The 17531-nt window shown below is 45.4% G+C and overlaps 1 protein-coding gene across 3 annotated transcripts in view; it reads left to right on the top strand.

Annotated features, from left to right (window-relative positions):
- Positions 1–16133, top strand: part of LOC129865437 (UPF0687 protein C20orf27 homolog) — a 29191-nt gene extending 13058 nt beyond the window's left edge. For all 3 annotated transcript variants that reach the window (XM_055938246.1, XM_055938245.1, XM_055938244.1), the window contains 5 exons: positions 1096–1186; positions 4112–4266; positions 5937–6075; positions 6767–6892; positions 14440–16133. In XM_055938246.1, coding sequence (XP_055794221.1) covers positions 1168–1186; positions 4112–4266; positions 5937–6075; positions 6767–6892; positions 14440–14540 — 540 coding nt within the window. In that variant the 5' untranslated portion in view covers positions 1096–1167 and the 3' untranslated portion in view covers positions 14541–16133. The remainder of the gene's footprint in view (positions 1–1095; positions 1187–4111; positions 4267–5936; positions 6076–6766; positions 6893–14439) is intronic.
- Positions 16134–17531: the final 1398 nt, after the last annotated feature.

The raw sequence follows: 17531 nt of genomic DNA, 5'->3' as shown, positions 1-17531 counted from the left end.
CCCTCCCTACTTGTGTTAAAGCTAGAGTCCTTACCAATAACAAAGCGGCACCCCACCTCTGTTTTGGTAAAAAGCTGAGATATGGGCCTGGACAAATGTGACCACTCTTTAAATTGATAGACTGAGCTATGGACGCAAGGAGTGACCATCCACGATATAAAAATTATAGTTCTAACCATGTTTTGAGTACTATCGCAATATTTTTTTTATATGCCAAAATTCACACACAAAGGAGACTAAACTCTTTGGACCTTTTAATAACATGATGTATGTTAAAAAAAAATATTGTGTGCTATAGCTTGGAAAATAAATAAATTAGGGCTGTTTAAAGTTCAATCCGCTTTGTGTTTTGTTTCCTTGCCGCGATACTGGCATTGTCCCGGCCCTCGTTTTGCAGCTATACAGTGTTTGTTTTACATTGTTTGAACACCATTGGTGTAAAACAAGCACAAGTTTTGGGTTCTGATGGGGTACGACAGTTTATTATGCTTATGAGGCATTTTTAAGTTATATTCTTCAAGAATCAATGGGTATATATCATTAATATGTCCAAAATGGATGTAGCAACTATGGATTCTAGCTATTTACATTTTATTTTATGTATTTCTCCCCAAATTCATGGTATCCAATTGGTAGTTACAGTCTTGTCCCATCGCTGCAACTCCCGTAATGACTCGAGAGGCGAAGGTCGAGAGCCGTGCGTCCTCCGAAAAACACAACCACAGCCACGCCGCGCTGCTTCTTGACACACTGCTCGCTTAACCCGGAAGCCAGCCGCACCAATGTGTCGGAGGAAACACCGTACACCTGGCGACCGTGTCAGCATGCATTGCGCCCGGCTGGCCACAGGAGTCGCTAGTGCGCGATGGAACAAGAACATCCCTGCCGGCCAAACCCTCCCCTAACCTGGACAACACTGGGCCAATTATGCGCCGCCCTATGGGTCTCCCGGTCACGGCTGGCTGCAACAGAGTCTGGACTCGAACCAGGTTCTCTAGTGGCCTTAGACCACTGCACCACTTGGGAGGCAGCTTTCATACTTTATCATTGAATCCTGTCCTTTATCCTATTTCTCTGTCTGTCTCTCTCTCTCAGGGTTGTTTTGAGGCTGGGCCATAGAGATGACCAGGCTGTGACGGGTGGATTCTGTATAGGATTGACCCTGGCATGGCTACTGCTAGGAAGAGTAAGTATCGTCCTTGTTTTGTTGCTCTGAGATTTGTGTTTTCCCTATTATGTGGTGTTCATTGCAAGAATTGGTATTTCAAAAGTGTGTTCAAATTCAAAACATGGTGCAGCTGAGTGAACCTTAACCTTAGCCTAAATCCTTTAATACGTTTCTTTATTCTTCTTCTACGGCTTGTCAGACATTGTCGACGTCTGGATCAGGCTCCCATCAGTCTCCCTTATACTGTCTCTTTTCGAAATTGTACCCTATTGCCTTGATCGGTGTTTCCCAACGCCGGTCCTCAAGTAACAGTACATATTTTTGGTGTGGCCCCAGTCAAGCTCACCTGATTCTACTTGTCAACTAATCATCAAGCCCTTAACAAGCTGAATCAGGTGTTTTTGCCTGGGGTTACAACAAAAGTGTGCGCTGTTTGGGGTACTCTGTGTGCGCTGTTTGGGGTACTCGAAGACCGGCGTTGGGATAGTGCGCTACTTCTGACTAGACGCCTATGGGCCCAGTTTCCAAGGGCTCCATCACTGCTCTTAAGTTTGCTATCAAAATAAAGCCCCCAAAATCATTTTTTTTCACTGATCGAACAGCACACGGTACTCAAACCTGTAATAGTTTTTTGTTTGTTATTTCGGAGGCTTTGTAGCAGCAACACGGGAGGTATTGGCATGGAGATGGTAAAGGCTCTCCCCCTCTTTATTTCTCACCCTCCCCTATGTTATAACCGCACTACAGTATACAAATACTTAGTAAGTGTGTCGTTTGAAGAAGTGATCATCAGGCAGGGTACAGGCAACATGAGACAAGAGAATAAGACCTGGGAGACAGTGGCTGGAATTCAATCCAAACCCTAGATGGCGATGTTTACGTATGCAATATCTTTGTTTACGATGCACACATACTACGTCTTTATTCTGAGAACTACAATTATCCAGCTAGTCTAGTTGTGGGCGAAACCACACTGTGGGCTTGATTTGAATTAAGCCTGAAGTGTGTCTGTGTGTGAGCGACAGTGTGAATGAATATGATGCACATGACAGATGAGCAGGAATTGTTCAGGGAACCTCGTCGAAGCACAGCAAGAGAACACCACCTGGGAGACGGGTCACTGTCATTAATACCACCGTCCCCGAGGAGATTGGGTCTTTGTTTCTGCACACAAAGAGCTCATCTCTCCCTGGGTCTTTGTCCTCACTTTGATTCATTTAAGCTACAGACTGAATGAGAGACTTTCGATTTGGTTTCACCTCAATGTATTTTTAATGTGTCTGGGATGTAGAATGGAGGGCGAGAGAGTCCTGGAAGGACGTTGACTGGCGCAATGGAATAGTCCCAAGGCAGGCTCACTTAAATGCTCCAAAGTACTGTCTGGGCTTGTGTCCAGAGAATGTGGATTAACCAAACGGTCTCGTTTAAAGGGCTGTGGATCTCTTAGCATTGTCTGAATCCACAAATTTAGTGTATCCTAGTAGCTAGGCTTCATACTGGAGTGGACACAGAGCTACTCAGAGGGTGCGTTCCAATAATTCTCCTTTCTCCTGAAGTGTACACATTCATTACCTCCCACGAATCTTGTAGCATTGGGTTGGTCGAGGCATGGGGTAGAGGGAGTTTCAACCTTTCAAATCGGTGAAGGGAACAAGTGTACACTTTGGGAGGAAGGAGAGATGATTGGGGCGTCGCAAGACTTATACATCACACTTCCATAACAGTTCTGTTCTTCTGTATTGCAAATTTCCCCAAATTCCCCAGTTTTCCAGAAATGGGAAGATTGGAATCACTAGAGTATAAGCAGGAATTCCGGGAATCCTCCAACCAGGATTTCTGAAAAACCGGGGAACTTTGGGAAGTTACCATAATTTTGCTCTGGTGAGAAAATGCAGGCCATTTTCATCTTCCAGGAATTGTGTACAGATCCTTGCGACATGGGGCTGTGCATTATCATGAAACATGAGGTGATGGCAGCGGATGAATGGCACGACAATGGGCCATAGAATCTCGTCATGTTATCTCTGCGTACTCAAATTGCCATCGATAAAATGCCATTGTGTCCGTTGTCCATAGTTTATGCCTGCCCATACCGTAACCCTACCGCTACCATGGGGCACTCCGTTCACAACGTTGACATCAGCAAACCGCTCGCCCACACGATGCCATACACATGGTCTGCGGTTGTGAGGCCGGTTGGACCTACTGCTAAATTCTCTAAAATGACGTTGGAGGTGGCTTATGGTAGAGAAATGAACACTAAATTCTCTGACATCAGCTCTGGTGGACATTCCTGCAGTCAGCATGCCAATTCTATGCTCCCTTGAGACATCTGTAGCCATGTTTATGACAAAACTGCACATTTTAGAGTGGCCTTTTATTGTCCCCAGCACACAGTGCACATACTGTTTAATCAGCTTCTTGATATGCCACAGCTGTCAGGGGGATGGATTATCTTGGTAAAACATAAATGCTCACTAACATGGATGTAAACAAATTTGTGCACAAAATTTGAGATGAGCTTTTTGTGCATAGGGAACATTTCTGGGATATTTTATCTCAGCTCATGAAACATGAGACCAACACTTTACATGTTGCGTTAATATTTTTGTTCAGTGTAAGAGGGATCTGAGTTTCCCAGACATTTGAAGGCACCAGAATGACACGCACCCCAGACAGGCAGAAAATAAGTGGGTTTCTAATCAAAACGTTCAAGTTGCCATGTTCTTCTCGCTTGTAAAGAAAACCATTTTATTTTATGACTTATGCCAGTGACACTCAGGAATAAGAAAATAGATTGCTGTTGTACCAGAGGCCCTTGCAATGTGTGTGTGATTTGTGTGTGTGCTGTAAAAGTGTGTGTGTGACTGTGTCAGTACTGTGACTGAAGGTGTGTGTCAACGCTGTTGTTTATGTATACTGAGGTAGTTATTCTCTCCTCAGGCTCTGCGGCAAAGGCGGGGGCCGTCAGTTTCTCAGAAGAGCCAGCCACCGCTATTGCTGCCGCCGGCACCCCCTCCCATGTCCACTTTGACGAGAAGCTCCACGACTCTGTCGTCATGGTGATTCCTCAGCCCGATGGGAACTTCATGGTCAAGGTGGGTTTTTTTTTGGGGGGGGGGGGTCATTGTCATGTCTGACGTGACAATGACCATAAGTTGACATAAACGGCACACCCAGAGAGCTAGGATACTCTGAAACGTACCCCTTGAAATCTCTAGTGGTCCCACAGTCACCCTTCTTTACTTGTAAAAGTCAATACAGCCAGTGTTGCCATTTTAAACTACGACCCTGTATGACAACTAAGGGGAGGAGACAAGCTTTTCTCTGTGTTTTGTGTTTTGTTTGACATTGCTAGAGGGGCATTTGAGGCTTGGGTTGCTTGTTTGAGGCATTCGAGACTCACTGGGAGTGCTGAGGGTTATCTTTTGGCTCCTCTCTTCCTCTGGCTTGCTCTTTTCTCCCTCCTTATCTCTTCTAATTTGCTGGTCTCTGTTTTTAAGGTTGAGTTCCACTTATGCCAGAGATCTCTCCTTACTACCTGTTCCCATAGCTCTCCAACCATCAACTGTTCACGTGAGGGCTCTGAGTTTATTCTGACCATGTGACCTGTGCAAGAAAACCTCAGCTACACTTCCTGGGCTCCATAGTTAGTGGACCCTAGGAAGAGTAGCTGCTGCGTGAGCAACACGCTAAGGGGGATCCTAGTAAACTAAACTAATCTACACTTCGCTAGTAGCTAGCCACATTTCTTTGACTGTTTGAGGAGCCGTTAGCCTGGTCACAGATCTGTTTGTGCTGCAAATTGCCACGTTGGCTATACAGCACAAGGAGATGTGGAACCAGGCATTGAAGTGGATCAGAGAACCTCTGTAGTCTCTGCAGCACTGTAACAGTAGGCTTGGGCAGTATGACTGTGCTGTTCTGACCACCCTTTTATTCCACTGCCCTGGTGTGGGAAGCGGGATCCACCAGACAGACGGCAGGGTTGAATGTGCCAGTGTGTCTGAAGTTCTCATCTACCCACTAGGAACCTCGGGGTTGCCATGGAAATGGACGGGGGACGGGCAGGGGGGGGAGGGGAGGGGGGGGGGGGGACCAACCGTAGCCAGATGTGGTGGGCTGTAGTGTGTGGGGTGGTTGGAGATGGACGATACGCTGCATAGTCAAAGCACTGGGTTTGTTTGTTGTTTCTTTCACACTCTTCCCTCTCCATCTTCTTCACTTGTTCTGTGTTTTGTTTGACGTTGCTAGAGGGGCATTTGAGGCTTGGGTTGCTTGTTTGAGGCATTCGAGACTCACTGGAAGTGCTGAGGGTTATCTTTTGGCTCCTCTCTTCCTCTGGCTTGCTCTTTTCTCCCTCCTTATCTCTTCTCTTGCAGCTTTTTTTTGCTTGCTCGCCATTTATTTTTATATTTTTTTAATCTTCACTCTCTCTTTCTCGCTGTTGTTAAATTGCATTGTGTCATTTTTATGAAGTCACATGAACCAGACAGGATGTTTATCAGAGAGAGAGAAGCAAGTTTCTTTTTGTAGCAATTTTTGTCATCAGATGAAACTTAAGGATGTGCATGTTCAAAACCGGAAGCTTCTTTGCAGGGTAGCTCTAATTGATCTTTTATTGCTCAAATGCCTTTCCTGGGCATTTGTGTATATGGTGAATGAATTAGTGTCTCTTTCTGTCTCCCGTCCATCTCTCTCTCTCTCTCTCTCTCTCTCTCTCTCTCTCTCTCTCTCTCTCTCTCTTCCCCCCCCCCCCCCCCCCCAGGTTGGTTTTCTGAAGACCCAGCACAAGTATGAGATTGTCTTCGACCTCCCTGAGGTTCCGTCACTGGGGCAGGCTGTGTGTCCAGCTCCTGTACCCAACCAGCACATCTGCATCACCAATATCACTCCTGTAGCAGAGGGTATGTCAGAGTCTTGGTCAAGCCGGCCTCAGCCCTAGTCCCTGTCCCACCCGTCCATCTAACCCCAGACTCCAGCCCCAGCTACCTCGACCTACTAGCCCATGCTTCGGTTTTACCGTAGCTGTCAGCCCAACCCCCAGATACAGCCTTTTCCCTACACCCAGACGTAATCCAAACCCTTTTGAAATCCACTGGTCTTTGTCCAGTCTCCAGTTGACCAGACCTTCATATCAGTCATTCTTTATATTAGCTGGACATCTAATATGTACAGGAAACAGTGAAAGATTGCTAACATCCCCCAGGGGGTTTCTGTAGTTCGTAATCAGGGTTTTTATTACCACCCACTCACTACAGTAGTTTGTTCTAGCGTTGACTTTAGTTCGTCGTTCCATTCCACCATCTGCTGGGATACCATGACCTTCTACTTTTGTGTGTGTGTGTTATTTGTAGTGTTGGCCAGCTGCGTTAATGTGCTTGACCCCAGAGAGTTTTTCCACTCTGGTTGACATTTCTCTCCCCTGGCCCTGTGAGTCTGGCATCTCTATCCACTCTACCCATTCAAGAGAAACAACAATAAGAAGTGAGAAATACAGAAAGAGGGAAAAGTACACAAACAATACAATTATTGCAGTCATAACAAGTATCTTTCTCTCTCCCTCTCTCCCTTCCTCTCCTCTTCCCCCCTCCCCAGGTGGTCTGAGAGTGACGTGTGAGTACATGGCCCATCAGGAGGGGGTGGTATGTGAGGAGGTGATGCTGGTCAGTGAGAGCCAGGTGGAAGTCTGTGTGGGGGTCAAGGTTCAAGCCCGCGTCATGGGTAAGTGTAGGGGGAAGTTTTCCCTAGACTCTGTTTTTTCCCACTCATGGTTAAGATTGGGATTGAGGAAGGATAACCTGATCCTAGATCTGTACCAAGGGGAAACTTCACCCCGCTGCAGGTAAGTCTACAGTCACAGCCATGATAACAAAACCAATTTGTTCCAAGTCGTCTTTATTGCAGTCACGCTGTGCAGGAGATCTCGCAATGCCTGGAGAAGTGTTTAGCGACCAAAATTAGATAGTAGGACTTTGAGATGTGAGCATGTGTAGATCTCAGACGATTTCTGTATCATGTCAGTGTGGTTCCTGAGAGATGTTCAACACTTCTCCAGGCGTTATGAGATCTGTTCACCTGCACACTTTTCATGCAACTAAAACTTGTAGTCACCAGTTTTTTTTACATTTATTGTTATTTCACCTTTATTTAACCAAGTAGGCCAGATTGAGAACAAGTTCTCATTTACAACTGCGACCTGGCCAAGATAAAGCAAAGCAGTGCGACAAAAACAACAACACAGCGTTACACATAAACAAACGTACAGTCAATAACACAATAGAAAAATCAATATACAGTGTGTGCAAATGTATTAAGATTAGGGAGGTAAGGCAATAAATAGGCCATAGTGGTGAAATAATTACAATTTAATATTAACACTGGAGCGATAGATGTGCAGATGATGATGTGCAAGTAGAGATACTGGGGTGCAAAAGAGCAAAAATAAATAACAAAATGGGGATGAGGTAGTTGGTGGGTGGGTAATTTACAGATGGGCTGTGTACAGGTGCAGTGATCGGTAAGCTGCTCTGACAGCTGATGCTTAAAGTTGGAGAGGGAGATATAAGTCTCCAGCTTCAGTGATTTTTGCAATTCGTTCCAGTCATTGGCAGCAGAGAACTGGAAGGAAAGGCAGCCAAAGGAGGAGTTGGCTTTGGGGATGCCCAGTGAAATATACCTTCTGGAGTCCGTGCTATGGGTGGGTGTTGCTATGGTGACCAGTGAGCTGAGATAAGGCGGGGCTTTACCAAGCAAAGACTTATAGATCACCTGGATCCAGTGGGTTTGGCGACGAATACGAAGCGAGAGCCAGCCAACGAGAGGATACAGGTCGCAGTGGTGGGTAGTATATGGGGCTTTGCTGACAAAACCGATGGAACATTGATCTAATTTGCTGAGTAGAGTGTTGGAGGCTATTTTGTAAATGACATCGCCGAAGTCAAGGACCGGTAGGATGGTCAGTTTTACGAGGGTATGTTTAGCAGCATGAGTGAAGAAGGCTTTGTTGCGAAATAGGAAGCCGATTCTAGATTTCATTTTGGATTGGAGATGCTTAATGTGAGTCTGGAAGGAGAGTTTACAGTCTAACCAGACACCAAGGTAGTTGTCCACATATTCTAAGTCATAACCTTCCAGAGTAGTGATGCAAGTCTGGTGGGAGGGGGCGGACAGCGATCGGTTGAAAAGCATGCATTTAGTTTTACTAGCATTTAAGAGCAGTTGAAGGCCACGGAAGGAGAGTTGTATGGCATTGAGGCTCGTCTGGAGGTTTATTAAAAGTGTCCAAAGAAGGGCCAGAAGTATACAGAATGATGTTGTCTGTGTAGAGGTGGATCAGAGAATCACCAGCAGCAAGAGCGACATCATTGATATATACAGAGAAGAGAGTCGGCCCGAGAATTGAACCTTGTGGCACCCCATAGAGACTGCCAGAGGTCCGGACAACAGGCCCTCTGATTTGGTCACACTGAACTCTATATGAGAAGTAGTTGGAGAACCAGGCGAGGCAGTCATTTGAGAAACCAAGACTGTTGAGTCTGCCGATAAGAATGCGGTGATTGACTGAGTCGAAAGCCTTGGCCAGGTCGATAAAGACGTCTGCACAGTACTGTCTTTTATCAATGGAGGTTATGATATCGCTTAGGACCTTGAGCGTGGCTGAGGTGCATCCGTGACCAGCTCGGAAACCAGATTGCATAGCGGAGAAGGTACGGTGGTATTCAAAGTGGTCGGTGATCTGTTTAACTTGGCTTTCAAATACTTTAGAAAGGCAGGGCAGGATGGATATAGGTCTATGATATGAGTATCGATTGTCTCCCCCTTTGAAGAGGGGGATGACTGCGGCATCTTTCCAATATTTAGGGATCTCAGACGATACGAAAGAGAGGTTGAACTGGCCAGTAATAGGGGTTGTAACAATTGCGGCAGATAATTTTAGAAAGAGAGGGTTGATCGAGGGTTGATTGATTTAGAAAGAGAGGGTCCAGATTGCCTAGCCCAGCTGATTTGTAGGGGTCCAGATTTCGCAGCTCTTTCAGAACATCAGCTATCTGGATTTTGGTGAAGGAGAAGCGCGGGGGGGCTTGGGCAAGTTGCTGCGGGGGGTGCAGAGCTGTTGGACGGGGTAGGGGTAGCCAGGTGGAAAGCCAGCCGTAGAAAAATGCTTATTGAAATTCTCGATTATCGTCGATTTATCGGTGGTGACATTGTTTCCTAGCCTCAGTGCAGTGGGCAGCTGGGTGGAGGTGCTCTTATTCTCCATGGACTTTACAGTGTCACAAAACTTTTGGGAATTGTGCTACAGGATGCAAATTTCTGTTTGAAAAAACTAGCCCTTTGCTATCCTGACAGACTGTGTATACTGGTTCCTGACTTCCCATAAAAATGGCATATTTCAGGGGATATTCGATGCTAATGCAGTACGACATAAGATGTTTTTTTTGCTGGTCAAGGGCAGTCAAGTCTGGAGTGAACCAAGGGCTATATCTGTTCTTAGTTCTATGTTTTTTGAACGGGGCATGCTTATTTAAGATGGTGAGGAAAGCACTTTTAAAGAATAACCAGGCATCGTCTAATGACAGGATGAGGTCAATATCCTTCCAGGATACCCGGGCCAGGTTGATTAGAAAGGCCTGCTCGCTGAAGTCTTTTAGGGAGGATTTGACAGTGATGAGGGGTGGTCGTTTGACTGCGGACCCATTACGGACGCAGGCAACGAGGCAGTGATCGCTGAGATCTTGGTTGAAGACAGCAGAGGTGTATTTAGAGGGTAGGTTGGTCAGGATGATATCTATGAGGGTACCTGTGTTTACGGATTTGGGGTTGTACCTGGTAGGTTCATTTATAATCTGTGTGAGATTGAGGGCATCTAGTTTAGATTGTAGGACTGCCGGATTGTTAAGCTTATCCCAGTTTAGGTCACCTAACAGTACGAACTCTGAAGATAAATGGTGGGCAATCAATTTGCATATGGAGTCCAGGGCACAACTGCGGGCTGAGGGGGGCCTATAGCAAGTGGCAACAGTGAGACTTATTTCTGGTAAGGTGGCTTTTTAGAAGTAGAAGCTCAAACTGTTTGGGCACAGACCTGGATAGCATGACAGAACTCTGCAGTAGATTGCGACCATGTCCCCTTTGGGAGTTCTATCTTGGCGGAAAATGTTGTAGTTGGGGATGGAAATTTCAGAGTTTTTGGTGGCCTTCCTAAACCAAGATTCAGACACGGCTAGGACATCAGGGTTGGCGGAGTGTGTTAAAACAGGGAATAAAACAAACTTAGGGAGGAGACTTCTAATGTTAACATACATGAAACCAAGGCTTTTACGGTTACAGAAGTCAACAAATGAGAGCGCCTGGGGAATAGGTGTGGTACTGGGTTCTACAGGGCCTGGGTTAACCTCTACATCACCAGAGGAACAGAGGAGGAGTAGGATAAGGGTACGGCTAAAGGCTATAAGAACTGGTCGTCTAGTGCGTTGGGAACAGTGAGTTAAAGGAGCAGATTTCTGGGCATGGTAGAATAGATTCATGGCATAATGTACAGACCAGGGTATGGTAGGATGTGATTGGAGGTAAACCTAGGCGTTGAGTGACGATGAGAGAGATTTCGTCTCTGGTTGGACCAGTTAGGCCAGGTGAGGTCTCCGCATGTATGGGGGGTGGGACAAAAGCGCTATCTAAGGCAAGGTGAGCGGGACTGAGGGCTATATAGTGAAATAACACAATAAGGACTAGACGAGGCATATTGACATTAGAAAGAGGCATAAAGCGGTCACAGGTGTTGATCGGGAGAGCTAAGACAACAACGGGTAAATGGTGATGAATGGGCAGCGCGGGTCAGTTGGGTACATACAGGACCTGAGTTCGAGGCTGGGGCCGACAGGTAAACAAAAGGAGGTACCGTGTTATTGAAACAGTCCAGGGGGCATCAGCTGTGTAGCCGAGTGATCATAGGGTCCAAAGAACAGCAATAGGTGAGTCAGGGAGCCGTTCAGTAGTCAGTACTAGGCTAGGCGAGTGGGAGACACGACGCTTAGAAAGCTAAGGGGTCCAGAAACAAAGGGTCCAAGCCAATTGGCAAAAGAGGTATTGTAGCCCTAGAATTAGCTGGAAAATGGGCCTAGCTCATGGCTAGCTCAAGGCTAACTGGTGCTTGCTTCGGGACAGAGGCGTTCGCTAACAGTAGCCACTCGGTAGCAGCTAGCTGGCTGCGATGATCCGGTGTAATGATCCAGAGTGGCAGGAATCCGGTGATGTGGTAGGGAGAACCTGTCCGATATGCTCTGGCGGTGTCCGAGCTAAAATGTGAAGACTGCTAGCTGTGGCTAACAAAGACTGGTAGCTAGTTAGCTGGCTAGCTCCTGATGGAGGTTCCAGTTATAAGGAATAAAAATATCAGATCTGTTCCAAATTGAGTGAGGCGGGTTGCAGGAAAGTATATTTAGTTCGTAGATAAAAAATGAGATTAAAATATATACGAGAAGAAAAAAAATATGCTATTTACACGGGATAAGACAAAGACAAACACAACACACGGCCGACTGCTACGCCATCTTGGAGCGATTACAAACCATCTGGCCGTCCTAAAATTGAGTACTTGTGTTGTATCTGTATCATGCTGTGTGTGCTCTGTGGAGGTAGTGGTTCTCTAACCTCTCCTCTGGGACACACAGCTGTTCTATGTATTTGAACTATTCCAGATCTAATCCAACGGATTTAACTTGTCAACTAATCATCAAGCCCTTGAATCGGTGAATTACTTAAGCTAGTTCAAGGATACAATTAAATTGGGAAATGTCTGCGGGCCCTGAGGAGAGGTTTGAGAACCACCCTGTACAGTGAACCCTCATAATTTACTGTGTACACAAGTGCTGAAAACCACCTCCCTTCTTTCTCTAATAATACACTGCTCAAAAAAATAAAGGGAACACTTAAACACCACAATGTAACTCCAAGTCAATCACACTTCTGTGAAATCAAACTGTCCACTTAGGAAGCAACACTGATTGACAATAAATTTCACATGCTGTTGTGCAAATGGAATAGACAAAAGGTGGAAATTATAGGCAATTAGCAAGACACCCCCAATAAAGGAGTGATTCTGCAGGTGGTGACCACAGACCACTTCTCAGTTCCTATGCTTCCTGGCTGATGTTTTGGTCACTTTTGAATGCTGGCGGTGCTCTCACTCTAGTGGTAGCATGAGACGGAGTCTACAACCCACACAAGTGGCTCAGGTAGTGCAGCTCATCCAGGATGGCACATCAATGCGAGCTGTGGCAAGAAGGTTTGCTCTGTCTGTCAGCGTAGTGTTCAGAGCATGGAGGCGCTACCAGGAGACAGGCCAGTACATCAGGAGACGTGGAGGAGGCCGTAGGAGGGCAACAACCCAGCAGCAGGACCGCTACCTCCGCCTTTGTGCAAGGAGGAGCAGTACCAGAGCCCTGCAAAATGACCTCCAGCAGGCCACAAATATGCATGTGTCTGCTCAAACGGTCAGAAACAGACTCCATGAGGGTGGTATGAGGGCCCGACGTCCACAGGTGGGGGTTGTGCTTACAGCCCAACACCGTGCAGGACGTTTGGCATTTGCCAGAGAACACCAATATTGGCAAATTCGCCTTTGGCGCCCTGTGCTCTTCACAGATGAGAGCAGGTTCACACTGAGCACATGTGACAGACATGACAGAGTCTGGAGACGCCGTGGAGAACGTTCTGCTGCCTGTACCATCCTCCAGCATGACCGGTTTGGCGGTGGGTCAGTCATGGTGTGGGGTGGCATTTCTTTGTGGAGCCGCACAGGCCTCCATGTGTTCGCCAGAGGTAGCCTGACTGCCATTAGGTACCGAGATGAGATCCTCAGAGCCCTTGTGAGACCATATGCTGACACATGCACATTTGTGGCCTGCTGGAGGTCATTTTGCAGGGCTCTGGTACTGCTCCTCCTTGCACAAAGGCGGAGGTAGCGGTCCTGCTGCTGGGTTGTTGCCCTCCTACGGCCTCCTCCACGTCTCCTGATGTACTGGCCTGTCTCCTGGTAGCGCCTCCATGCTCTGAACACTACGCTGACAGACAGAGCAAACCTTCTTGCCACAGCTCGCATTGATGTGCCATCCTGGATGAGCTGCACTACCTGAGCCACTTGTGTGGGTTGTAGACTCCGTCTCATGCTACCACTAGAGTGAGAGCACCGCCAGCATTCAAAAGTGACCAAAACATCAGCCAGGAAGCATAGGAACTGAGAAGTGGTCTGTGGTCACCACCTGCAGAATCACTCCTTTATTGGGGGTGTCTTGCTAATTGCCTATAATTTCCACCTTTTGTCTATTCCATTTGCACAACAGCATGTGAAATTTATTGTCAATCAGTGTTGCTTCCTAAGTGGACAGTTTGATTTCACAGAAGTGTGATTGACTTGGAGTTACATTGTGGTGTTTAAGTGTTCCCTTTATTTTTTTGAGCAGTGTATAATTTCTAAATAAGAAAGGGAAAGGGGATACATAGTCAGTTGAACAACTGAACGCATTCAACCGAAATGTGTCAGTTATTTCTGAGTGTGTCCGTCTAGTTTTACTGTAGCCAACGAGTCATTGTCTTCCCAAACAAGGCAAGGCAATGGTGTAGTGTTGTTGAATTGAGTAACAGTCTAGCGCCTAGGAGTCTGATACTGCTCCTTAACAGTTCGTTTTTGAATAATAGGTTGAGATCAATTATGTAGTAGTGTGCTGTTGCCACCTCCTGGTGAGTCTGAACAGCATGGGTTAAGCATCACTGACGACTTCAATAATGTGGTAACTTGAGTAAAACGAAGTGAATCACACAAATGGGGAGCTTGTTAGATGGGTAGATGGGAGCGTTCGTGTTCACATGCAGTGTCACAAATGGAACCCTACTACCTATTTGGTGTACTACTTTTGACCAGAAAGTATTGCACTACATAGGGAATAGGGTGTGATTTGGGACGTTCATGTTCACCTTCCCGCTCTGTACCTACATCTGTAGGCAGGCAGGCAGGCAGAGGAGGGAAGGGGATGTTGTGTGTGTGTGAAAGTGTTTGTGAAGGGGCCGGGAAACAGATCGCACAGCTTAAATCCTTTTGGCCTTTACTGACCCTCTCTCTCACTCTACTTTACTAGCACACACTGTAATAGAGGACTGGCACTGGTCTGATGTTGTAGACTAAACCATTTCTGAGAAATAACCTAATGGTATTTTCTCTTTCTCTCCCCTTTTTTTATTTTCTCTGTTTTCTCTCTCTCTCTGTTTTCCAGACCGTCACCATGGTACACCCATGTTGTTGGAAGGAGTGCGTTGTGTGGGTGTGGAGCTGGAGTATGACTCTGAACAGAGTGACTGGCAAGGATTTGACTAGACCAGGCAATGCGACACACACACACACACACACACACACACACACACACACACACACACACACACACACATTCAAACAAAAAGACAGTGCCACATATATTGGAATTCATCATCGACTCCAAACTATCCATTCAAGATGTTTTGGTCCAAAAGGAGGATGAAATTAGGAAATAGACAGTGGTTATTTTTTTAAAGCAAGGCTAATGTGATCAGATCTCTGTTGAGCATACCTCCAGTATAGTTAGTTAATGCATCTGAAATGCATTGAAACAGGTACTATTTTTTAATTGTCATTAGTACTGCAATGATATACGTCATCCAACTGCCCATGCCTTTCCACTGCGTGCCCCTATGTTGTTGAATATGTTTTCTGAGTAAACCTATAGGGGGCAGCAAAGCTCGCGTAAACAATTCAGCCCATTTCACCCAGCCTGGCTTTAACAGTACCCATAGGGGTCGACAAAGACCACTAAATGTATCCCTCCCATCTGACATGGAGGGATTGAAAATGACTTATTTTAAGTTCATAATAATAATTATACGCTATGAATCAATTGCAAGTGCCTATGTTGCTGTACAGCTTTTACCATCAACAACTGCCTTCTATCCCTTGCCTAGTTAAATAAATCAAATAAAAATTTAACAAAATAATCCATCTACCAATCACTAACCTGCCCTCCCTCCCCCAAACCCCTCACCGTTCTCTCTGAGCACTGATACTCTTGTTGCAAACTAATCTCTTTGTAAGAAGTATAGTTAGTCACTGTTTACTGTCAATGGTTAGTCATTGTAAATGAATATTCCCATCAATTAAGAATATCTAGTACAATCAATCTCTGTATTTCACATAGCTAAGTGGAATTAAACCTGTTTTCTTTATCAAATCAGACAATCTACATGTGTTAAATGTGTTCGCCCTTAATTGTTTTTATATTTGTGTATAATAGGCTCTGTAATGTCTTGAAGTTATCCCTTGTTATCGGGTGTCCATACTAAATCCACGCTCCCAGTTTGAGGTCAATTTCATTTAAATTCCAATCGATTCACGAAGTACACTGGAATTCCAATTGTCTTCCATGCTTTTCAATGTGGATCATTCGGAATTGGAATTTTGTTTGCTTTCTGAATTGACTCTAACCCTGCCATGCTTCAAACGATAGTGAAACGGATCGTGGATTCAGTTTGGATACCATCCGATCTTGTCCCATCGACAGGTTAAGAGTAGAAAAAGAGGGGCCACTATTGTTCATGCAGTCAGACTGATCAAAATAATATTCTCCACCCACATTGTGATAGGCATCATGTCTGTTCTTAGCAGGGTTGGGTCAATTCCATGTCAATTCAGAGAGTAAACCAAATTCCACATTTCTAATTCAAAAGCGTTTAAAAGAATTGGAATTTCATTGTACTTCCAGAATTGACCCCAACCCTGGTTCTTAGGTTACTGTAATGAGGGATTACTGTACTAGGAGGGGTGTAGCATTTTGTCAGTCAATACACTACACAATACATGTTCCCTTATAGATGTTGGTTGTTGTGATCGCTCTTATTTTGTTATGCCATGAAATAATAAAGTTTATGTATTTAAAAATAAGTACTTTTGTATAACTGCTTTTGTTTCACTATAGCAAAACTCTGATTTTCCGCTGGAGTGTGGTCCTTACTGTACCATTTACTGTGTTCGGTTGATTGTAATGGAGCTACAGGATACATCTATCTTCTGAGGTTTATAGTGTTTCACATAGGCTATGGGTGTGCTGTAGTCTAGATATTGGAACCGATCCATAGATTAGGTTGAAAATTGACCCCCCCCCCCCCCCCCCCCCTTACCCTGACGCACCCGTTTTCCTAGTCGCCTTTGTCTCCCTCTTGCTTCACCTCCATTTCCCTCTACCTCACACATCCTTGTGTGTCCCTGTCTCAGTCCCAATCATGACACAACTTGCCCTACTGCTGCAACCACAGATGAAAATCTTACAAATGGTCAAGACCTCTCTAGGTTGGCGTGTGTGTGCTCTTTGTTCCTCAACTATAAAAGCCTGGCCAGTACCTCATGGCTCCTCTCGTGTTCTGGTTCCATCATGACCGTAACTAGCCGTTAGACCCCAGATACAAGACTCGATTCCGTCCCCTTTTTAGATGACCCAGTCCCCTTATGTAAATTGACTTTACTTATTTTTTTAAATGCATAATGTGTTTTATGTGTAACTTCACAATCCCTTCATTTGGATGAGGGGATGTAAACATGACCCAGTAGTACCCTAGTTGACACACACACACACACACACACACACACACACACTGTTCACAGTCAGTCCACTTAGTTGACACGATCACAGAGAATTCCATTGTCTGTACTCTGTCTCTCTCATTTCGGTTCTAGTTCCTGTTCCTTCTCATTCCCAGCCAATAACCATGAGGCCAGCGTGACTGGGTGGGAAAGAAATGGCAAGACCTCTCTAGAATCTTTGTCCTGGTTCTCCACCCTTCTCTCGAAGTGTGCACTTGCACGCTTCCCGTCATGGATGTAAGTTAACAATTGTGTGTAACTCCCTCCAAACAATTCTTACACCAATGCGATGCTTAAATCAATGACTTGGAGTGTGCAAGTGCACATTTACTTTGGGAGGAGGGTAGAGAATAGGGAAATAGCATCTCCCTTGTAGAATGGTGTGCTAGTTTTCAGGGAACAACTCATTAGCTCTCAACCTTAAAAAGAGCTTTTAGAAAATTATCAACTGGCCAAAATGATTGACAATGATGCACTAAACAGAATATTTAAATGACAGCATTAGAAAGTGTGTACTGTTAACCCGTTTCTCCTTTCTCTAGGAATATAATATTTATCATGTTACTGAGAGGATGATCGAACTCCATACATTTCAGTCACTGCTTCAATAGTAGGTCTACATCACTGAACTCACTTATAGGCCTCCTAGGCATCGAAGTTTGCCACCCCTCTGGTGCAAAGTAAACTACCCACCTCGCATGA

This window comes from Salvelinus fontinalis, chromosome 11, assembly GCF_029448725.1.
Source record: "Salvelinus fontinalis isolate EN_2023a chromosome 11, ASM2944872v1, whole genome shotgun sequence".
NCBI classification, from domain to species: domain Eukaryota; kingdom Metazoa; phylum Chordata; class Actinopteri; order Salmoniformes; family Salmonidae; genus Salvelinus; species Salvelinus fontinalis.
Note: the sequence above shows the minus strand (reverse complement) of the source record. Positions and strands in the feature narration are given on the sequence as shown.